General features: G+C 47.9%; 1 protein-coding gene across 1 annotated transcript; it reads left to right on the forward strand.

Moving 5' to 3' along the window:
* The first annotated feature begins 1,922 nt into the window (after positions 1–1,922).
* dselb (dermatan sulfate epimerase like b) lies at positions 1,923–8,552 on the forward strand. Its single transcript, XM_030349454.1, has one exon. It carries the CDS (start codon positions 3,007–3,009, stop codon positions 6,610–6,612), a length of 3,606 nt encoding a protein of 1,201 aa, XP_030205314.1. The 5' UTR covers positions 1,923–3,006; the 3' UTR covers positions 6,613–8,552.
* Positions 8,553–24,639: the final 16,087 nt, after the last annotated feature.

The following is a 24,639-nucleotide window of genomic DNA, read 5'->3' on the forward strand; positions in this document are numbered from 1 at the left end:
ACTATATGCTCTGTAAGGTGACCTTGGGTGTCTTGAAAGGCGCCTCTAAATTAAATGTATTATTATTATTATTATGTAGACAGCGCAAAAGTGTACTGTTCACGTCACAGCGGGAGTTGGAACACACACACACACACACACACACACACACACACACACACACACACACACACACACACACACACACACACACACACACACACACACACACACACACACACACACACACACACACACACACACGTTGGTACCTTGTGCACGTGCATGTGGTAAACAGAGACAAGCCTGGATGGATAAGATAACAACCAACTTTGTTGATCCCAGAGGAGACTGATGTAGTAAAGTTGTTGCTCAGCAACAGGTACAAACACTAGATATGTTTTAACTGAATATATTTAAAAGATAAAAATGTATTATTATATCATGTGAAAAAAATCTGAAAGGGAGATTTTGTATTAATAATTATTAATTATTATTTAAACTAGGTAAATTATAACAACCTTAAAATCATTCAATTAAATAAAAACATTTCAAGATAGGATGATCCTCACCTGGAGCATAAATACAAAGAGAGACCTTTTCCAAAATACATCAAAGTAATCAAAAAACCACCTTTCAACAAAAAAGATCCATAGCTTAACCAGAAGATAGAGGTTGAAGAAGGATAGAGATGAATGGAGACAGAATGATAGACGGAGAGAAAGACTGACCAATATTTATCAAAGTAAGCAAAAGACAACTTGTCACACTGGATGGATTGAGAGATAGATGAAGAGCTAGATACAGAATGAGAGACGGGCAGAGAGACATAAATAAAAAGCAAGACTTCTTCCAATATATCAAAAGCAAAACATCAAACAACACAGATCCATAGCTAAATAAGAGACGGGCAGATAATAACAATAGACTCTTCTCTTCTCTGCTTTACTTAGCATGGCTCATATATTTCAATAAGGGCAGCCCTGTAGACCACAGGATTTGCCTCCTCCTCCTCCTCCTCCTCCTCCTCCTCCTCCTCTCAGCTGAGCCGTGCATGCTTCAAACACCAGAACACACAGCAGGAGGGAGGAGGCAGGGGGTAATCACTGTGTCACCTGCCAATCAAACCCCACTGTTTGATTGACAGATTCTTGGTGGTTACTCCCGTTTAAATTCACCCAGCTGGTGGTGATGTTGCCGTGGAGATGGGGGTAAGAAGTCCAGAACCAGCAGGTGGGTTTTAACTAGACATTCAGAGGAACTTTACTTCTCCTGGCATTACTGCATCATCCATCACTCTCTCACTCCCTCAGTCATCACTCTCTCACCCAAGTAGGATGTGATCATCATACTATCCTATATATCTATATAGATTTATAGTATTGTATATATGATATACTTTTATATATTTATAGTATATATATTTGTTACGTACATACCAATTAACATTATGTGTACTTTGAATTTGTGTTTAATTCTATATTATGCTCCAATATTGTAGTATAGATCTAATGCATGGAAAGTCTTGTGTGTGTGACTTTAATAGATAAAGGATATAGGTAAAATGCTAGAGTAGCTATAGCTGTAACATGGTGATGTATAGCTCTGGTTCCTGGGCTTATGGTGATAGATACACTGGATGCCGATTGGCCAGTTTCTTTACCGCCTTGTTTTTAGCAAGCATGCAACTTTACTTTGGTATTAGATTAATATGAATAGAATAATATATGGATTCAAAATAAATTATATATTCAGAATAAACATACCTTCCACGAGAGAGAGAGCGAGAGAGAGAGAGAGAGAGAGAGAGAGAGAGAGAGAGAGAGAGAGAGAGAGAGAGAGAGAGAGAGAGAGAGAGAGAGAGAGAGAGAGAGAGAGAGAGAGAGAGAGAGAGAGAGAGAGAGGCTCCCTCTACAGTTAATACGGAGTCATTTATCATCACTTGCAGAGAACCAGCAGACAGACTGTGTGGAGCAGTCAGAAGGTGAACTCACCGAGGAAGGAGTGTCTTATGGCCTATAGTGTAAGGTAGCTTGTGATAATGTCAGGTAAAAGACAATAACTGTGTACCTAGTCCGTTAACATGCACGTGTTTTCCTGACGCTATGCTGTCTCTCAACTATGGAAATATTTTTGTCCGTTTCCTGAACGTCCCACCGCATCATCTCATTCTTTGAATACTTGTGGAGCGAGGGGAACTTTCTCCTCGCCGACTCGGCAGCGGAACAAATAGCCCAAATAACAGAGCGGTAAAAAAACAACAATGGAAATCAACCGATTCCTTTCCTGACATCCGCGTCCTTTAAAGCTTGGAACCCAGCGAGTCTCCGAAAGGGGTGAGAGAAGAAGCGACATGTTTTCTACCGCAAGCGAGACGCGGGGCTCCCGCCGCTGCGTGGCCGAGGATGCTGACGCCTGGTCGGGGAGGACAGCACGCCTTGGGTCGCTGAGGATCGGATCGGTCCGGACAACCGGGGTTGAAAGCGGTGTGGGTCCAGGAGGAAGAGTTGTGGAGATAAGAACCATTTGAGGGGGGTTTACAGTACACGACTGGAGAACCGGGGACTACGCTCCGAGGTCGGCAAGGTGCCCGCTACCAGCCGCCCTGGTAGTAGTAGTAGGACGTGTCGCTACACGCAGAGGGTTTGTTTTCCTGCACTCGATTCATTTACTATGAACTCTGCTGCGTCGTCTGCAGCCAAATAAGTTGGGTTTGATTTCCAGACTGATACACGGAAACGATGGACAAGAAATGGGATCGGATGTAGGCTAACTCTCCTTTTTTTCCGCCTCATGCGATGTGAATGAAACATTGGAATGGATGACAAAAAAGTTAAGTTTTGTTTTTGAATATAATTGACTGGACATGGGTAGGATCGCGCATGGACGTCAAATGGATTTATATACATTTATTTTTTGTTTACAAATCCCAAATGTATATATTTCTACTCCAGTTATAAATGACAGACTGAGTGCTTTTCTCTCTCGCTGAACTGGAATTACAAAGACGACAAACCCGCACGCACAATGGCACGCCACTGGATTATATATTGGACCGGTTTACTCTCCCTTTTCTCCGGGGGAGTCGCTTTTTCTGGGGTCTTTAACGCGTCGGACATGCTGACAGATGGCCTGTTGGACGTCAAGCTGTCTCCGGGGAAAGACGGCGGGCGGCAGAGCGGTGGCTTCCATCCACTCCTGTATTTTAACCCCGAGGACGTAGTTCAGCTGAGGCAGCGGTCGTCCACCACACACAGCCACATATTTAAAGTGATCCGTGCTGCCGTTCTCTCCATGCTGTCCAACGCTGCCTTCTACATGCCTCCCGCGAATCACCAGGCATTCACTGGCAAGTGGAACGAGATTTACGGTAACAATCTCCCGCCCCTTGCTCTTTACTGTCTCCTGTGTCCAGAGGACAGTGCTGCGTCCCACTTTCTCCTCAACTTCATGGACCGCATGGCGGCCTACCCCGACTGGAAGGTGACCAGCGCTCCCAATGACGAAGTACCAGCGGCCCACTCCCTCACAGGGTTCGCCACCGCCTATGACTTCATCCACTCCTTCCTGGACGAGCAGCGACGGGAGACGTACCTCCAGAGGATCCGCTCGGAGACGGAGGAGCTGTACGAGCTGTCCAAGCACCGGGGCTGGGGGAAGCAGTACCTGCAGAACCACCAGACCACTAACATCTTAGCTATCCTGACGGGCGCTGTGGTGGTGGGGACCGCACGAGACCCCGTGTCCATGATCTGGAAGCAGGCGTGCGTGAACTACATGGAGAAGACCCTGTTCCTCCTAAACCACGTGGTGGACGGCTCCCTGGACGAGGGCGTGGCCTATGGCAGCTACACGGCCAAGTCCATCACGCAGTACGTCTTCCTGGCCCGCCGCCACTTTGAAATCGACAACACGCACAACCACTGGCTGCGCGAGCACTTCTGGTTCTACTACGCCACCCTGCTGCCGGGCTACCAGAGGACCGTGGGCATCGCCGACTCCAACTACAACTGGTTCTACGGCCCCGAGAGCCAGCTGGTCTTCCTGGACGCCTTTGTCATGAGGAACGGCACCGGCAACTGGCTGGCCCAGCAGATCAGGAAGCACCGGCCCAAGGACGGGCCCATGAGCCCGTCGTCGGCCCAGCGCTGGGCCACCCTCCACACGGAGTACATCTGGTACGACGGGGGGCTGGCGCCGCAGCCCCCGCACGGGCATGCCCAGGCACGCATGCACGTCTTCTCCAACTGGGGCGTGGTCACCTACGGGGCGGGGCGGCCCAGCGCCCAGGGCAACACCTTCGTCTCCTTTAAGTCGGGGAAGCTGGGAGGACGGGCCGTCTACGACCTGGTCCACGAGAAGCCCTACTCCTGGCTGGACGGCTGGAACAGCTTCAACCCCGGCCACGAGCACCCCGACCAGAACTCCTTCACCTTCGCCCCTAACGGGCAGGTGTTTGTGTCAGAGGCGCTCTACGGGCCCAAGCACAGCTTCCTGAACAACGTGCTGGTGTTCGCCCCGTCACCCGGCAGCCAGTGCAACGGCCCATGGGAGGGCCAGCTGGGGGAGTGCGCCAAGTGGCTGCGCTGGACCGAGAAGGGGGTGGGGGACACAGCCGGGGAGGTTGTGGCCGCCTCCTCCCACGGAGACGCCATGTTTGTGAGCGGGGAGGCGGTAGGGGCCTACTCCCCGGCCATGGGGCTGAGGAGCGTGTACCGAGCGCTGGTCCTGCTCAACTCCCAGACCCTGCTGGTGGTTGACCACGTGGAGAAGAGCAACGACTCGCCCCTGAGCTCCATGAGTGCCTTCTTCCACAACCTGGACATTGACTTCAAGTACGTTCCCTTCAGGTTCATGGACCGCTACAACGGGGCCCTGATGGACGTGTGGGACGCCCACTATAAGATGTTCTGGTTCGACAGCCGCGGCCACAGCCCGGACACCAGGATACAGGAGGCCGAGCAGGCAGCAGAGTTTAAAAAGAGGTGGACCCAGTTTGTAAACGCAACGTTTCCAATGACCGGAGCCGTCACCAGGGTGGCTTATGTGATGCACGGACCGTACGTCCAAGTCTCGGGCTGTAGATTCATAGACAACAACCGAAACGGAGTGAAGCTTTCTTTAACCATAAACAACACAGAGAAGATCGTCTCTATTGCTACAAACTACAAAGACATTGGAGCCAGGTTCAGCTACTTGGGCTTTGCAGGTTATTCTAAAGTGGAGGATAGAAAAGAGGTCTTGAGGTTTGGCCTTGGCTCAAAAGTGATTCCTCAACAGACGCTGGTGGAGGAGCAGCTGTTTGACGCTGGCTTCACGGTGAACGTGATCGCGGGGCTGGTTCTCTGCGTGGTGATTGGCTTGCTGACCATGCAGAGGAAGTTGCACCTGTGCTCCAGCAGGTCCATGCGTTACACCCTGCTCCTGGTGCTCTTCCTGTGGATGGCCGAGCTGCTGCTCGTGTCCAACAGCTGTCGCCAGCAGCTCCTCTGTGGGGTGAACTGGAAAGGAGCCAGCGGCGACGCTAACAAACAACAGAGCGTACCCGACGACAACCCACTCCCCACCATCGTCATAACAACCCTGCCCGGCTCGGGGGCGGAGATACTGCAGCACCTTTTCTACAACAACTCAGACTTTGTTTACGTCAGAGTCCCGACGGAACACGTGGACGTCCCCGAGATGGAGTTTGAGTTCGACTCCCTGGTGGACGCCTTCGAGTGGTCGAAGGCCGACGCCCTGCAGGGTCGCTATAAGATCCTCCAGGGATGGCTGCACTCCCTTGTGCTCAACACCAAGCTGCACCTGCAGAACATCCAGCTGATGGAGGGGGGCGGCCGGGCCAGACCGCCCCAGAGAGCCGGGGGAGGGGGGTCCAGAGACAAGAGGCGGAGGGCCACGAGGCGAGAGCCGGCGGCGGAGCTGAAAGGCAAGCTGAGGGCCAGCGCGGGCCGCGACGCCGAGTACGTGATGGAGCTGAGGCGCCACATGGCGGAGCACCCCAAGGCCCGCGTGGTGCTCAGCCTGAGGAGCGGGAGCTGGCCCCTCAAGCTGCCCTTCCTTCACGAGGCGCTGGGGCCCTCCATGAGGTCCCTCTACCTGCTCCGGGACCCGCGGGCCTGGATCTATCTCATGCTGTACAACAGCAAACCCAGCCTGTACTCCCTAAAGAACATCCCCCAGCACCTGTCCCTGATGTTCAGGGAGGAGGAGGGGGTCCAGAGGGCTCCAGAGTTCAGGACCTTACAGGGGCTCCTCTCCCGCTCCCAGAACAGCCCGGTTCTGCTGCTGGCCCACCTGTGGCTGGCCCACACCGCCGCTGTGCTTAGGGTGGGCCAGACCCTCCCGGCGGATTCCTTCCTCCAGGTGAGGTTTGAGGACATGGTGGTCTTCCCCCAGGAGACGGCCCAGAGGATCCACCGGTTCCTGGGGGTCCCCCTGTCCCCCGCCTCCCTCAACCAGCTGCTGGTGTCCACCTCCACCAACCTGTACTCCCTGCAGTATGAGGGGGAGGTGTCCCCCGCCACCATCCACGCCTGGAGGCAGAAGATGTCCGGGGAGGACGTGAGGTTGATAGAGGACACGTGTGGGGGATTGATGAGGAAGCTGGGCTACACGCTGCAGGTCAGCTGACACACCATGTAGGACTCTGATTGGACGCTGTGGGGTTTTGTTTACAGTGGTTGACGTGTTTCTCTTGTAGTCGAAGGAGTTACGTATGGCACTGAACCTTGACTGGAGTTTTTGCAGATGGAACCAGACAAAGACGTGTGAATTGTTAGTTTGCTTGATTGAGGAGTTTTTTGTTGTTGCTTGTATGTCAGGGTGTTATTAGATCAACCAATGTGTAAAGGGAAATGTTTAAGGAGAAAGCTTTCATTATACAGTTGGAAACATTACATTCCCTATGTTAGTTTGGTTTGAAAGGTTTGTCCTTCAAGCAGTCGTCTGGAGAGGAATGCCAATAACTTTTACCAGGGCTTTAATACATTTGATGGAAAGCTCTGAGTGCTGTTACATGTCTATTGGGCTCTCCCTCTCACAACCTCTCTCTCCATTTCACAATCTCTCTCTACCCTTTTTCTCTCTCCAGTTCCCCCGTCTCTCACTTTCCATCTTTTCATAACTGATGAGAGATGATAAGTACTTTATGAAGACCTCTCTAATATTCATGTTCACATTGATGCTCATCTTGTATTCATGCCCTGCCTTGTTTCTTGAGTCACAGCTTTCTAACCGAAATGTTAATATTCATAAGTGCTTTTATTGAACTGACATTCATGTACAGAGGAAATATCATCAAAATGATATAATTTAACATAATATATAAATATGTCGACTTTGTACCCTTTAACAAGGATTATAAACCGCTGCTGTATAGAGATGTAAAAAAATAGCTTATAACAGATATGATGAAGGGTGTTGGTTATGTTGTCTTGCTCTGTGATAGACATAAACTATATGGTATTTTTGTAAACCCAATATAAAAAGGTTAATCTGTCACGCAAGAAAAAGCTTGTAAGAGCTCAAAGATGTCATGGCTGTTTGCTGGCTTAACACTTGTGATTATATGAGAGAATCTGTGCTCTTGTTAACATTTATACTTCATGTCCTCATTATACGACGGCAAAATAAACAGACCCTGAAGGTCTTCTGAGTGGAGAAAAAGTGTTTATTGGTCCCATAGGAGGTATGAATATCATTACTATAAGTCCCCTCCGGGTTTATTGAATCAGAGCAGAGGAGGAGGGCCCAATGGGGATCAGAGAGAGGAAACGGACAGCCTTGAAAGGTCTCTAGCCACAGCTTTTACCCAGCGCCCCCAGCCATGCTGCTAATGTGTGATCTAGACCAGGTACAAACAGGCTCTAGACAGGCTCCAGATCTAGTAGACAATGTCCAGCACACAGGCTGAAGGACGCTACTCATAGGATTACTAAATATCATCCAGTCAGAAGAAACAAAAATCGCCCAAATCTCAACCAATCAAGAGGTTTGGAAAAAAAAAAACATCCTCCTATCAGAGGACGACAAAAAAGGGATGCATACTCTGTTGAGGTTCTGCTTTTGGTATATTTCCGTTTCCAGAGAGCAGATGAGATTTACTTCATTAATCCCAGATGAAATAAGCGTGTAACGATTTGGGTGAAAAGACGAGAGGTTCCTCAGTAACTTGATGTGCAGATGAGAAGCCTCAGTGTTTCATGCAGACGATGTCCACATAGACGCTCACTGTGTCCCCCCCCCCGTTACTGGAGCGTCCTCCCAGCCGGGAGACGTCCTTTTTCCCAGGCTCCGTGTGCAGCGAGAGGCCCTCTAGCGACCGGCTGAACACCTGTTTGATGTCTGTGGGCTCTGTGTTTCGTGGAGACTTGGCATCCGCACGTCTCTGCAGCCGGGCTGCGTCCGGTAAGCAGCTGTGTTCGGTGTCTGCTGTGTGGGGATGTGGTTCCTAGCTTGGTGGCCTTTAATTACACTCTGCTTCTTTTCTTGTGATACCAATGTGTGCTGTGTGGCTCAGTGGTGGGAGGTGGAGAGGAGAGATGAATAAATTCTTACTTTAATTACAAGAAGTGCTTTGTCTTTCTGAACAAGGTTCAAATCAACACGGTTCGGATTGTCTATTTCTGTGTCTTGAAACCCAACTCTAATTAGACACGTTGTGTTGTTACGATGAATTATATCCCAAGCAAAGAGGTTAAGAAAGCATAACAGCAACTAAAATTATTACAGTGAAATAGTCAGCTTTACCCTTATAAAACACTGGACACAAACACATCAACATGAAAAACATTTACCGCATTGAGGGGGCTTCTACATCAGACAACATGCTCCTGGACACAGCCGCTGATTTACTGGGGTCAGTGGAGGAGAACATCCCATAATAGAAGCCGCCAGAGGTATAATCTAATGCTTGGCACATGAGACAGATCAGAACCAAGATGGCGACTCAGTGAGTCGCATCATTAGCCGCTCAATGGTTGGCCGTCTCTGCTCCCACTCCATGCATCACGTCATGTCTCAGCCTTCAGAGTAAAGGCACGTTGGATCCTTCAGAGTAAAAGCGCACCTCTCTCAGAGACGACATTTGCTAATGTGGTGGTTATAGTAGTTGGAGAAAGGCAGCTCTGACAGGACTAAGGAGGCGTTGTAAGAACCACTTGATAACAGGATATAGTCGTTTGTCACCAGGACAACCGCAAATGTTGTTTAAGAGCCTTGGTGGTGTCGATTCAGAACATATAATCAATGAGCTGCTACATACGTAGCAGGTTGGGATGGAGCTATGCATCAGTCAAGTTTCTTTACTTCTACTTCTTCTATACCACTAGTGCATATTCAATGTTGTACTCTTTGATGTGAGAGAAATGAGAATTGAGAAACTCAAAGAAATGATCTCAATGAAGATGGAAGGCTGGGTGATGGACCTCCTTTGATGCTAGACCGTCAGCAACTTCCCATTATTATTTAATGAGCTATCGCTCAGGAAGAATGACGCTCCTGGCAACTGAGTCGGCTGGCATTGTATTGTGGGGAAGGGATAGGCCAGCTTTAGCCTGCCTTCACCCAGTCCCGTCAATGGTTGCACAGCAGGAGGGGATTAGCCTAGCTTTAGCATGCCAACCCAGTCCCTACCGACTCCCTTTAGTGGCTACACATAGCAGGTGAGCCCAGCTAGCGGTCCTGGCTCCCTCTGCATCAATGTCTCCACGGCGACCCTCCCTGGCGATGGGCCCATCTCCTGCATCCTCCCCTTACCTCATTAATTAACATTTAGAGGCTCCCCATCACTCACGGAGACGCCTGCTATCCCAGCCCACAGAGCAACTGTTGCTGCTACCCTGCTGTGCGAGGCCATTAGCCCTGCGCTAATGAATCTCTCTCTCTCTCTCTCTCTCTCTCTCTCTCTCTCTCTCTCTCTCTCTCTCTCTCTCTCTCTCTCTCTCTCTCTCTCTCTCTCTCTCTCTCTCTCTCTCTCTCTCTCTCTCTCTCTCTCTCTCTCTCTCTCTCCTGCCCATGCAACAAACTGAAAGTTGGCTGGATTTTGGGCCCAGTATTGACCTTGAAGTGACTCTCTCAGGACTCTCACTCTCCGAGGCCTGGGGAGGAGGTGCAGAGCAGATGGTATGGTGGTGTTGATGAAGATGATGTGACTGGCTCACACTTTGTCATCTCACCTCAGTAAACAGACACCGTAGAGCTCATTGATCCCACTGATCATTTACCAAGCAGTGACAGAGCTGTGCTTCAAGATGGAGGAGGAGGGGGAGGAGGGGGAGGTAAAGGAGGGAGGAGAATAGGGAGACCGAGCTGGAAAAGCAGGAGGAGTGGGTGGGAGGGAGAGAGGGAGGAGAGGTAGGAGTATGAGGAGGTGGGGGAGGAAGGAAGAGAGGGAAAAGGGAGGGGGAAGAGGGAGGGTTAGAGGATGAGGGAGGGGGAGGAGATGGAGAGGGGGAGACGAGGAGGGAGCTAGAGGAGAGAGAAGGCGAGGAATAAGTAGAGGACGCAGTAGATAGAGAGGGGGAGAAACAGGATGGGGAAGAGGGGCAGGACGTGGAGGGTGGGGGAGGAGAGTGGGGAGGGAGGGAGTAGTTGAGTTGGATGTTAACACGAGTATGGAGGGAACATTGACGTTGTCATTGTTGATGACAGGACAATAATTAGTGCCAAGATTTGGATCCCCCACACTGCAGGATGAGCAGCTCTGGGCCTCCAGTTGGAGACCAGGCGGTACCGACCAACCTACCAGACCAGCCTTATCCATAACAAAACTACCCTCACCCACAACCAGTGAACCCTCCACCAGACCAAGCTCCCTCACAAACACCAGACTGTCTAGTGGCATGACCTCTAACCATCTTCCGTTACGTCACCTGGAAAGAACTACAGCTTAAATGGTCAGATCCATATTTGTTATAATCAAATGTGTTTCTCTGGTGAGAGAGCCATGAAGTTTTCTAAATATAGCGATATTCACTCTATGATGCGTCCTTTTCCATTGGACTTGCTGTTAATGTGAAGGCCTATATAGACTATAGGTATCCATGGCCACCTTGTCAACTGAAGGTGAGCGCTATTAATGTGAAGGCTTATGTGACCGAGGTATATACAGCCAACCTTGTCAACTGAACAGTCTGGACTCACTAGAGAGTCCTGCCCTTGCTCCGTTTCATTTGGGAAGCTTCCAGAAGAGTCCCTCCCGCGGGGAACTAAAGCCTTTATAGTGAAACTGTCCTTGTTCTTCCTGATCCAACGCGTTGAGTCTGAACTCTCACCACAGTTTCCAGCAGTAATAAACACACATCAGGGCAGGAGCCACTATGAGGCAAAGAGCTGAATGATGTCAGCTGCTGTCTGACTAATGGCTCTGCTGGAAAAGAGCTGGTGAGCAGCCCTGGAAAGTGTTGTTACATAAAGATCATGTTATGGTTCACCCCGGTGTGACCGAAAAACAGACACACAGATAAAGAGGCAGACAGACAGACGGTTAGGCAGACAGGGAGAAAGACAAACAGAATAAAGACAGACAGGGAACAACATAAGTAGAGCTAGGATGAATAATTGCGAATAATAAATGGGACTGGTCGGATACAAACATGAAAGAGAGAGGAGAGACAAACGTATGTCTGGTTTCCCCAGGGGAGGCGGGTTCCCAATCAGAGCACACACACACACACACACACACACACACACACACACACACACACACACACACACACACACACACACACACACACACACACACACACACAAAATTGGCCTGCTGTTCTGGTTTCAGGCCAGAGAAAAAATGTCCAACCTAACAGTTGGAACCGTTTGGTTTTCTGTTTCACTTGCTTATCTATTAACTAAAAAAAGATAAGTTTCATTTCTGGTGACACAGGGACGGCTGCAGACAGACAGATAAGGAGTTAGACAAACAGACGTTGGTCTTTGAGGTTAATTTAAAAAGGACATTGTCAGCGAGGGGATCTTCACCTGGTCATCTCTCTTTATTCCTCCTCCTTTCCTCCTGCCTCTCCACTGCTCACCTCCTCCCTTTATCGTTCTCCCCCTTCCTCCTCTCACACATCTCCCTCTCTCCTCCTTCTCCATATCCCCGCCACTCTTCCCTCCTCCCTTCCTCTCCTCTCCCTGGCGGTAGGAGCCAGATGGTCAGATTCAACATCATATGGTGGATCTCCATGGAGACCAACATTATAGCCCCACAAAAGAAACAATAGATAACAAAGCATCCAGAAGAACGTGAAGATAGACGGGGGAGAAAGTAGGACATAAACAAGCGAGATAGGAGATAAAAGAGGACACAGATGAGGTTTGTGCTGTAGAATATATATTAAATTATTATATCATATTGTATACAATATTACTGCTGGCTGTCGGGGAGTCTAAAATATAGAAGAATGAACGGGTTGAATTGTAGCGTATGAAGCAGAATCTTAAATTAGAAAAGAGCCGAGTGCGACCGTTCCCCTATAAAGTTAAAGGTTTTGGTTGGTTAAGATCATTGTAGGGAACCTGGGGGAAATAATGCATCATGGGAAACTAGAAAGGTCCATCTAGTCCAGCCCAGTGTGAACACCAGGACTAATGTGGGATAGAGATGACTTTCTTCTCCAGGTTTATCAATGATTTGTAAACCGCAAAAAAAAAATGAGGCTATTATTTCCCTCTGTGTTTTGTCTCAATGCATTTATGATAAAGCGTATTGTTGAGAGAGGCAGACATAGGCGATGGTTTGATGGATGCTGGTTTTACATTAAACATGCAGCCAGAGGAATACCGGCTGTTAACTTGTTTTGTTTCTGAGGGTCTTTGGGATAACGCCATAAATAAATGTGCAGAACAAAGTGCAGGGTTGGAGTGTAGACTGCCTGCAGGAATTTAGTCTGCCTCATGTATTCTGGAGACTCCTGCGTTACCGTTTTAAAGAACAACTTGCATTTAGCTCAGGGAAATAAAGAGAATATCTTAAACTATTTCCTGCTGTCACCGCAAAGTCATCGCTGTCTCTGTGGTTTTAAATAATTCATTGTTCTCCCCAAACCTCCACCCTCCTCCGTCACAGTGGTGGAGACCGGACACCCCCCAACCACACCCCCACAACCCCCACCTCCATCACATTACCCCCTCCCCACATCAACCTCTCATCTCCTACACCTCAACTAGCCCACCACACTAAACCACAGCCTACGACCTTCTCCACCCCCTTCCACCTTCCTGATGTGGTGGAGAGGAGACGAAGCCCGTCTTCAAATTCTCCCTGTTTCTCCTTCCAACAGAAGGTGCCAGGTTGGCACCTGAGGGCAGAAAGGAGCTGTTGATGTGCTGAAAGGCTGCACACGGTAACCTCCTCCTCAAAAATTAACAGTGGCTGTGTGCGCGTACATGTGTATGCGCGTACATGTGTATGCGCGTGTGTGCGTCACACAACGAGATTAATACAAATCAATCTATTACCAAGCAATGAAAGCCGGAAACCCGGCTCAAAAATGTATGTGAGGCAATCAAACGCTTACAATGCTCCTGCATTACCTCCCTGATTTCCCATTCCTTTGTCACCTCGCTGCCGCGATACTCAGGCTAGCTGTGCCTTCCACCAAACCAGTCTGTCTGAGGGGAGGACTTCTGGAACGTGTGTGTGTGTGTGTGTGTGTGTGTGTGTGTGTGTGTGTGTGTGTGTGTGTGTGTGTGTGTGTGTGTGTGTGTGTGTGTGTGTGTGTGTGTGCAAAGACATTACAGATTCATTATTCTACAGAGATTTAACTGACTGCACGGCTCACTGTTAAAGAACAACATGGCTGCCATGTTTCAATAGGCCTTGAGGCTTAACACCTTATTATTAATATAAAAAGTTAACGGCTTTTATGGCCTCACAGCGGCTGTGTATTTAGTTGAGTATAATAAAGCCGGAATACACTTGTTTTAACGTTTTTCCTCTTCCTGTGACATTTTATTAGCAAGTGATCCTGAACAAATTCTCTAAATATGTAGGTCTGCCAAATTATCCCCCATCCCATAGACTCTCCTCATTTGTTATCCCCAGAGTTCCACCTCATCAGCCTCAGATAAAAAACCATCTCGCATTTGGTGGCACCACGCCAGGGAGATGTTCGATCAAGCAAGAAAAAAAAAGAAAAAAAAAATCCTCCTTCTCCCTATGATATTAAACCAGCTTTGTGTCTCTTTTTTCACTCCAGCCAACACTTACTTAAGATTTTAGTGTTAAAAGAATATAACTCATCTCTAGCCAGCAGTTGTCCCGTAACCGAAAGGTTGCTAGTTCGATCCCCAGCTCCTAGCTGAGTGTTGATGTGTCCCTGAGCATGACTACTTAATAGGGATGGGCGTGAGGAATCGATTACTCGAGTACTCCTCGTTACAAATGAACTCGGTTGGTGGACAGGCAAAGTCGAGTTTGCATATACACACATAAACAAAGTTTTCTGAAGCAAATGTCAATTTTCTGTCGGCGCCACTAACGCATGACGTGGGCACAAAGAAAATGAAATTCATCCATTTCCATGGCGCGTTCCGTGCCGTGTGCAGGCACGCCAGAATTCAAAAGTTAAGAGATGGCGGTTAAAGCAAACCGCAGCGAAGAATTGAAATACTTTAAAGAAATAGGAGATCATAAGGTGAAATGTAGAATATGCCAAGCGAAATCGAGCTACCAGAAAGTACTATGCGGCAACATACGCTCCTGAAACACAACGGTGAGTTCGGGAAAGCAGACCCGCAGCAACGGTGAAAGTGAAAGTGTGTTGGCTATTTTCACCGCCGCAAGACGCAGCTGTAATCCCGGGCGTGTAGAGAAGATCACAACGCTGAGTATTTCCATAGTCCATTTGCTGCCGTTTTATTTGCAGCTTTAAATTATTTGCAATGGTTAGGCTACTTGTTTCGTTTTTTTTAAACTGTTAGGCTACAGGCCTTGGTTCGACGTGATTTAAATTGTGAGACGCATATTTATTTTTGTAAGGAAAATGTGTTTTGAACGGTAAATAACAAAAATAAATAATGAATACTCTGATAACTGACTGTTTTGATGGAGAATAAGCATTACATGTTTGGTTGGTAATATTGCCGTTAATCATCAGGCCTATTCCTGCTGCAGATGCGTTGCATTCTAAAAATAGATTTGATTTAACGAGTACTCGATTGATCCTCGAGGAATTCCTTCGATAACTTGAGTTTGGAATTTACCACTCGTGCCCATCCCTACTACTTAACCCTAACTGCTCCTGACGAGCTGGCTGTCGCCTTGCATGGTTGACTCTGCCGTCGGTGTGTCAATGGCCCTCATTTATCAAACGAGCGTACGACAGAAAACGTGCGTAAAATGGACGCACGCTCATTTAAACGTTGAGCTTGGCATTTATCAATTTGAACGTGAGCGCAGGCTGCGATGAAATCTCACGTCAGGTCTGAGCTCGTGTACGCAAGTTTTTTTGGCGCAACATACGGGTATTTCAATGATGAATAGTGCAGCACAGGTAGCCCATGTTCAACATCTGTATTAATTACTAAATAAATTGGAATTAGCCCAGCCGTTCAAACAATTACAATCAAGTCAGGCCTAATAAAAAACAGTATTGCTATGAAAATAATTAGAATGTGACAGGTGAAATGTTTATTCAGCTGTCCATATTAACAGGAGCTTTGCCAAATATGTGGTTGTGTCTCAGCAATGGCAGATCTGGCTCTGTTAAGGACCTCAACGCACACACGAGAGAGTTTTTCGAGACCGCGCCGATTTTTTTAAGGAGGGCGATGAGGCTCTTGAGTCGTTTTCGTCTCCCAAGGCATCTCCTGATGGAGCTATGCAATGCTTTGGAGCCACAGTTAAGGCGAGAAACTAGGCGATCAAACGCAATACCTGTGCAGGTTTGCTCTACCTTGGGATTTTTGGCCACCGGGATCTTGCAGCGGGAGATCGGGGACAGGTCTGCTATTTCCCAGCCAAGTATTAGACGAACCATGCCAGCAGTTTTGGCAGCTATAATGTCCCTCTCCGAACGTTATATTAAATTCCCATATAATAACGATCAGCAAACTGGAATCAAACGGGATTTTTATGCTATTGCTAGGTTTCCAAATGTGATTGGTGCGGTTGATTGTACCCATGTGCGTATGAACCATCTATAAATGATTACGTGTACATCAACCGCAAAAGCTACCATTCAGTTAATGTTCCGATTATTTGCGATGCCAGAATGTCAATCCTGAACATGGTAGCCCGATGGCCTGGGGGCACGCACGATTCTTTTATTTTCCAAAATAGCAACGTGGGGCATCGTCATAAAACCAGACGGTTCGCATCCACCAGTGACCCGAGCGTCTCCATTTGGGTCTCGGAAAAATTCCTCTATTTTACCGTTGGACGTTTCTCCATGTCGTAAAAGTTAGGGGCGAGACTTCTGAAGACGTGCTTTTATATGGGCGTGTTACGTTAATTACGATCGATCTCAGCCGCCGTATTTATCAACACCAAGATCCTTCGTACGCTGGGATTGGTGTGATACGAAGGTTTCGTAAATCTCACGTGGGTCCTATCGTAAGATGAATCATGCGTTCAGATTTGCGCTCATTTCTACGTTTGTTTGATAAATGAGGGCCAATGTGTGTATTAGCCGATGTAAGTCGCTTTGGATAAAAGCGTCTGCTAAATGCCCTAATTGTAATTGTAGCCACATGACTCAATCCACCTGCGATGTCTTCCCTCTAAACCAGTTGGGTCAGTTTGGTCTTGATGCATTTTGAATGCACTTTTTTAGTATAGCCCTTTAATCCCAGCTCTAGTCTCAACAGGCTTCACAGGCCAAGTTCACACGGCAACAACGACAAACCCGCTTAAGAACAAGAGGAAAACCTCAGAGGGAAGAAACCTTGAGAGGGAACACAGAAGAGGGATCCCTGCTTCCAGGAAGGGTGAGGAGGGGCCAAACGAAACTCAACCTTTAACCAACCAATCAGCTTGAGGCAGTGGGGAGGGGGAGGGCTTTGATATATTCATACATTAGGTTGAACAGTAGTGACGGCAGCAGTGTAAAGGTTACAGAGAGAAGCTTGAAGTCTTGATTGATGGTAGGAACGATGGCTACCAGCCGTTCCCGGTCTTTACAAGCTTTGGTTTTCTAAGACCTTCAGACTGTGGCTTGGGATGAACCCAAAGACACTCACTAGCAGCTACGCTACGGTTGGCCTCAACCGCTTGTGCGACACAACCTTTAATTCACCGTGGGAGGCGAGAGAGCGAGAGAGAGAGACTAAATTACAAATCTGGTGAACATAAAGTACAAGTGTCAGGAGAAGAGCCAATTAGGGTTTAGCAAGCCTCAACCAAGTGTGTCTTGATTTCTAGAGTCGCTGTAGCGTTGGACAGGCCAACAGGCTGCAGCATACTTTATAATAATAGGAACTGGGTTTCAAAACGTGATTGATTTCACCATCTGCCCCTTTGTCTCTCTCCTCTTAATCCTGTTGTATCCCTTGGTGTGTGTTTGTACCAAGCTTGTGTTCCTCGAACAGTTAAAACCACTCAGGAGCTGTTTGTGACATTGAACCTCTTCAGTTAGACACACCAATAACCTCCACGAGGCTCTTCGTTTATCTGGAGACTATCCATGTCAGATAACATGCTAATTCAAGAAATCTATCCACATTGAGATGATTAGCTTAGCTTTTAAGATGAGCTTGGCTTTAAGGATGATTAGCCTAGCACTGGTTAGCTCCTCGTGGTGTTTACACAGAGTGAAAGATTATAGTTGGGTTTAATAAACACCGACCGATCATACTCCCTCATCTTTCTTTGTGTATGAATGAAATCAATCTTGTATTTTGTCAATCAGAGATGTTTGGTCAACTAATTCAACCATACTTAAATACATTTTTAATCAAATAATTATAACTGAATCAGGTTTTTCCCAGCAAGAAAAGAAATCCCATGAAATACTTAATTTGAAGTCTTTCCATTTGAGGGTTTTCAGTTGCTCAGTGAAAGTCAAAGCCTAGCTAGCATTGTACTAACTGCTCTTTAGTTGACGTGACACCTTTATGTTCATCAATCAACTGGTAAGAATGCTTGTTTCAGCAGAACCGAGAAAAGTAGAGCCATGGTTAAAAAAATAAATCTATCATTAGCAGATCCAATATTTTCCGTGACGAATCCTATAGGAAAGTTGTTCTGTCTGTATTTCTTTTACCAGACTTTCCAACAGAAAACTAAAATCAAACACATGATTTTTATCCAGTTTTGAACTAGTACAGCAGAGTGAGGAGTGTCGACTCATAATTCAAATCAATATGTCGTGAGGATTGTAGCAAGTGCTGACAATGACCTATTTTACGATAACCAAAGTATACAAAGCTATGAAATAGTCTACAATGAAGTATTATGTAGATGCTAATATGTTCTTAAACAAAGTCATTTATTACCTTCCCGTCTGCCTGGCTATAATTATTATGGAGCCCTGAGAACAATTTTATCAGGCATTAATGATGAACTGCAAGTCGTAATTATAAAATGATAAGAGATTATAATGGGCTGCATAATGTAAGAAAACCTATCTGCAGGGCTTTCAAAACACACAATTCCCTGCTTCCTAGCTCAATTAGCAGGACAATAAGCAGGACAATAAGACATTACAATCACATTTTGACCCAGAGAGAATCATGAGATTTAGAGAAAAACTGAGACAGAGGTAGACTAAATAAATGTTGACAGATTAGCATAATTATCCTGTTACTTTTGCTCCCATTATAAGGGGATTGTAAAGGTCATTATTTTAATGATGTCTTCACAAAGCGACTAAAAAGTCAGACTGAGGACCATCAAGCATATAATCAAAATTGTAGTAACTAGAAAAATGCTGCATGAGTAAGTTGCATGACAAAGTGCAACTGGACTGAGGGAAAATATGCACACAAGGTTAGTATAATAAAATAAATAAAGGTGCATAATAATTTCATCATAGATACAGTGTGTGTGTGTGTGTGTGTGTGTGTGTGTGTGTGTGTGTGTGTGTGCTCTGCTGACAGAGTTCTAACCACGAAAACGACACAACAGCTAAAAATAGAGCGCACAACTCTTCAGATGTTTTTTCAGGAATAAATAAATGCACACCATCATGTTGACAAAGTAAATGAACAGAAAACTAGGAGGAAGAATTATCAGGGAGACACATTTGTTCACATGATACGGCAGGATAAGACTGATGGCTTATCGGTCTAGGCTAATAAAGTGGCTGTGTTGTACTTGTGTGTGTTTACTTGTAGTCCCAGCACTCTTCTGAACAAATCAATGAATCAGCAGTCAGATTCTCCCTCCAGGTGATCCAACCACGCCGGGTAAACACCCATCACCCATACCGTGACATCACCACCGTTTGATGCTCGGATCGCTGTTCGATCCTGATTGGCCAGTACAGGTGGGCGAGGGCATCTGAGGAAAACACTTCGTCAGAGTGGACGTCAACGTCAGCAGAGACATGTGATGGAGGTCATTAAATATTTAGGAATTGTTGATTGTGTAACCGGAGAGTCTTGCTGCTCGCGCTTGTCGTTTTAACAAGGCCGTGAGGACCAGGGACGCCTACTTCCTGTCTGGCCACGTGTTATCTTTCCCTCGGTGTCTGGATTTACCATTGTTACGGTCTTTACTGATTTCATTATCTTAGATCGTCGATACATCGTGACTGGTTTCTTTGGGGTTTTGAGATCCATGTTTTAGTTGATCGTCAATAATAAACATTTTGCATTCTGACTTTTCATTTCAACTCATTGTAAAGCTCTTTTTTTAGTATAATTCTTTGCATATTAAAAAACTGTGAAACATTGTATCCCTTTTTAAATTGTTGTTTACATCCTGTACATCTGCAATGAGACTGAAGTTTCCTGTCTGGGATTAATAAAGTAAATTGAATTTTATATTTCAGAGGTCATACCCACAAAATATACACATATCTCCCATCCAATCCCTGCGAGTGCTACTTAGTCGAAGACTCTGTTGAGGAAACGGATTTCACTTTGACGATTAAAGTCTCAAGTTAGGAAATGGAAGGGATTCCAGATCATCTCAAACTGCTTAACTCATCATTCAAAACCTAATCTTCTCCAGGTGAAGTGGACTGGATGCTTCTGGAGACAACTCTCATTCCTTCATGAGAACATGAGAATACATTTTATCAGAGAGGATTCTGTGGACATCATCTCCAACTGACCTGAGATCAGAACACATTAGATAACCACCAGAGGTCCTGAATCAGAGACCTCAGGCATGGGATCAGAACCCATTAGATTACCACCAGAGGTCCTGAATCAGAGACCTCAGGCACGAGATCAGACCACAGTAGATTACCACCAGAGGTCCTGAATCAGAGACCTCAGGCACGAGATCAGAACACATTACGACCCCTGCTGCTTCTGTCCTCTTCCTATCACCTCTAAAATATGATCCATCATCATTTATTATCCAATATCTAATATCTAAGTCTGAAAATGAACCCTGCAGTGTGATGTGGTTTGAGGATCTCAAAGGATTGCAACCATTTAAAATAATCTAATTAATCAAACATTACTTAAACGAATGAAAACTGAAAACAAATCCACAAAATCCACAAGAGTTTTAATGTGAAAATGAAAATGTTATAAAAGCTAAATGTATAAAAACTAGAGTGTTCTTATTTTAGAGTCAGCAAAACATTAATTGACAGGACCAAAGACCTATCACCTAATCTGTGAGTCACACCACCTTCCCGTAAAATTAGAATTGATGTCATCCCCATCTCTTTGACAAGGCCATCTCAGATTTATTGATCAACAGAAAATAGGAAGAAATTAAGATTGGTGAGAGGGCGGAAGAGGGGGAGAGACTAAACCTGGTTTGCTTCTAGAGGGGGGCTTAATTCTGGTATGTATTTTGATGAGACCGAGAGAAAGCAAGAGAGCAAGATGTCTGAAAGCACTGCATGTGCATGCGAGTGTGCACGATCCCGGAATGCCTGGTTCTCTCTGCTCACATCTAAAGAAAAACGTATTAAAAGAGAATCAGTGATGATGAACCAACCGCGGCAGGTGGCAGGTGTGTGTGTGTGATCTCGGCTGACAATAACAAAGTTTCTCTAACACAACAATGGGAATGCAGGCCATGTATCTCTGACACACACACACACACACACACACACACACACACACACATCTTAGAAGTCCATCGTTTGTGACTGATGAAGACCGCTACTGTGCTGTGGTCTTGTCCGGATGATTGTAGAGACCAATGTGGTAATGATGATGCACTTTCTCTCTGGGCCTGTAGGCCGAACTCCAGGGAGAGGCCATCTTTCCTCTTGTCTTTTAATCAGGTGATGTTCTGTCCTCTTGTTGTCCTCTGCGCGTATGTTGGCCCCTGGTGGCAGAGTGTGTGGACTCTGTAGATGTGTCCCTCGCAGGATTCATCTCACTTTCTCAGTGACGTCTATGGGAGTGATACCACAGCGATTTCTGAGCACCTATACGATATGTATTGGGATTCTGTACATATTTAGATTCTCTAAAAATTCGAAATTTTGTCCATCTGTGTCCTCCATTGTTACATTAAATTGGCTGACCAGAACAGAACATTGTGGATGAAAATTAACCATTGCCGAATACACTACAGCGCTCTTGGAAGATACCATCAATGTGTTTCCACTACGATTACATCAACGTCTCTGCCGAACGTTTTGTATTCATTTTAGTTAATAATTCTTTGAGTCTAGCAACGTTGAGGCAAAGACTCCCGTTCCTCACATGAACAGGTTCTCCCCACACACCTAGTCTTTGGTTGATCCGCACGGCGCTGCACTGTGCCAGCAGAAGGAAACCTGCATACTGAAGTCCTAAGAGTAACAAAGTAAATGCACTGCTGGCTCCAACAGTCAGCTCTGCCACTGCAGGAAGCACAATTTCCAATGTCTCATACTTACTTACCAGGAGCGGTGTTTGTCAGTCAAGACTCCCCGGTGAAACCCTAACACAGACTCCAGCAAGATGAAGAAGACCAGGAGAACAACAACAACAAGGGAATCATTTTTTCGGATGAGGAATCAGAAAACGCAAATGGATTCCTTCCTCTCACTAGTCACTATCTGCACATCCAGGGTATTGCCTCGTGAGATGAGGAGCCCTTGGAATCCGGTTACAGTGAGGAGGACTGAGGAGGAGATCCAGGACCACCAGAGCCTCCTCACAGCTGCAGGAGGAGCACTGTGTCCCTCCTGCCTGCTCCTGCTTTTCTCTCAGGGTGCGCTCCCCTAGCCTTCGTCTTCCTGGACTTACCCACAAGGCAGTGGGGCGGTGGTTGACCGATGCCAGGCTGCGTCCACCATGACGCGGAACCCTACACATCATTGTCTCTGGGGACCACCGCTGCTCCGAGATCCCCTACCATGTTGGCCCCAGTGACCGTGTGTGGCCACGGGGAGGCCTGGCAGGGGTCCTGGTGTTGGAGAGGCTGTGTACTGGCAGAGGAAGAGGCTCAGGAGAGCTGCTTCCTGTTTCACCTCGCGGGCTAGCCAGGGGCAGAGAGCTGAGAGAGGTGGCAGGCGGGCAGTAGGGCTGCACTTGCCCCTCTAGCTTCTGCACCAGACGCATCACAACACCCTGTGCTATACACACATGCACACACACACTAACTTTGTGCTAAATTCAAGCTAACCTCCTACCAGGACGGCTTCACCTCATTTGGTGCCACAGTAGGCTAAGAAAACCTCTGCTTTATCCAAAAATCATTTTGGCCTTCTTGTTGTAGAGATCTTTTTGTGCGTATGGTACCAGCCAAAGCTATAGACACAATGGCAACAGTGGGCCCAAATACATTGAGGTCAAACCAGGACCAATAAAAACAAACAATATATGCAGGCCCGGCGGACCGTTTCACTGAGGGCCCGGCGGACCAGTACACGGAGGGCCCGGCGGACCGTTACACAGAGGGCCCGGCGGACCAGTACACGGAGGGCCCGGCGGACCAGTACACGGAGGGCCCGGCGGACCGTTACACGGAGGGCCCGGCGGACCGTTACACGGAGGGCCCGGCGGACCGTTACACGGAGGGCCCGGCGGACCGTTACACGGAGGGCCCGGCGGACCGTTACACGGAGGGCCCGGCGGACCGTTACACGGAGGGCCCGGCGGACCGTTACACGGAGGGCCCGGCGGACCGTTACACGGAGGGCCCGGCGGACCGTTACACGGAGGGCCCGGCGGACCGTTACACGGAGGGCCCGGCGGACCGTTACACAGAGGGCCCGGCGGACCAGTACACGGAGGGCCCGGCGGACCAGTACACGGAGGGCCCGGCGGACCAGTACACGGAGGGCCCGGCGGACCAGTACACGGAGGGCCCGGCGGACCGTTACACGGAGGGCCCGGCGGACCAGTACACGGAGGGCCCGGCGGACCAGTACACGGAGGGCCCGGCGGACCAGTACACGGAGGGCCCGGCGGACCAGTACACGGAGGGCCCGGCGGACCAGTACACGGAGGGCCCGGCGGACCAGTACACGGAGGGCCCGGCGGACCAGTACACGGAGGGCCCGGCGGACCAGTACACGGAGGGCCCGGCGGACCAGTACACGGAGGGCCCGGCGGACCAGTACACGGAGGGCCCGGCGGACCAGTACACAGAGGGCCCGGCGGACCAGTACACAGAGGGCCCGGAGGACCAGTACACAGAGGGCCCGGCGGACCAGTACACAGAGGGCCCGGCGGACCAGTACACAGAGGGCCCGGCGGACCAGTACACTGAAGGCCCGGCGGACCAGTACACTGAAGGCCCGGCGGACCAGTACACTGAGGGCCCGGCGGACCGTTACACTGAGAGCCCGGCGGACCAGTACACTGAGGGCCCGGCGGACCAGTACACTGAGGGCCCGGCGGACCAACACATTGAAGGCCACGGCGGACCAACACAACACACGGAGGGCCACGGCGGACCAATAAACACCAAAGAAAATGGGACTCACTCATTTGTCGATCACTTCCAACCGGCGCTGCATTTCAGTTCAGTTGTCCAATCATCAGTCCTCAGGCCTCAGTTGTTGTCCAGTTTATTCCCGCGTAGTAGCAGTCGTGAAGTGGTCCTATTCGGAGCGCTTTAGACCATCATCCTATGACCCGTTGTTTTTGCTCTTGAATCCATCATAAATGCTTAGATGGAGGGCGGCCTGTCCAAACACTCGGTAGCCTACTTTCCTCACGTTTTCGTCACTCGAAAAGACTATGGCGGAACGTGAAAGTGGCGTTTTACATACTTTCCGCGGTCTGAACGGTTTCCTGAAGACATGCCCATGATCCGCACGAATATCTTTATCTCAGCCGCTCGGTCACTTTGTTTAACCGGTGTGAAACAAACTGTAATGATAAACGCTTGACTTCAAACATTGTTTGCTGGTCCCTTCGACAGAAATGTTAAATGTGTGCCTTTTAGTCGGAAGAGGTTTTATACCCAACAGTCATGTTAGGAAATTGCCTGACGTATGATACATTATCCAGGCCTCATTCATTCTGGACGGTTTTATTCTGTCACGAGTTGGCCCAATATTCTCTTTTTACTTAACAGAGAGGAGACGACTCCAGACTGTCAGATTCGGAACCAATCAACTAGACTGTAGCGCCAAACAGACT

The sequence above is a fragment of the Gadus morhua genome, chromosome 23 (genome assembly GCF_902167405.1).
Source record: "Gadus morhua chromosome 23, gadMor3.0, whole genome shotgun sequence".
Classification (NCBI taxonomy): Eukaryota; Metazoa; Chordata; class Actinopteri; order Gadiformes; family Gadidae; genus Gadus; species Gadus morhua.

Coding starts and splice junctions, on each gene's coding strand:
- dselb (XM_030349454.1), top strand. CDS start 3,007: ATGGCACGCCACTGGATTATATATTGGACCGGTTTACTCTCCCTTTTC.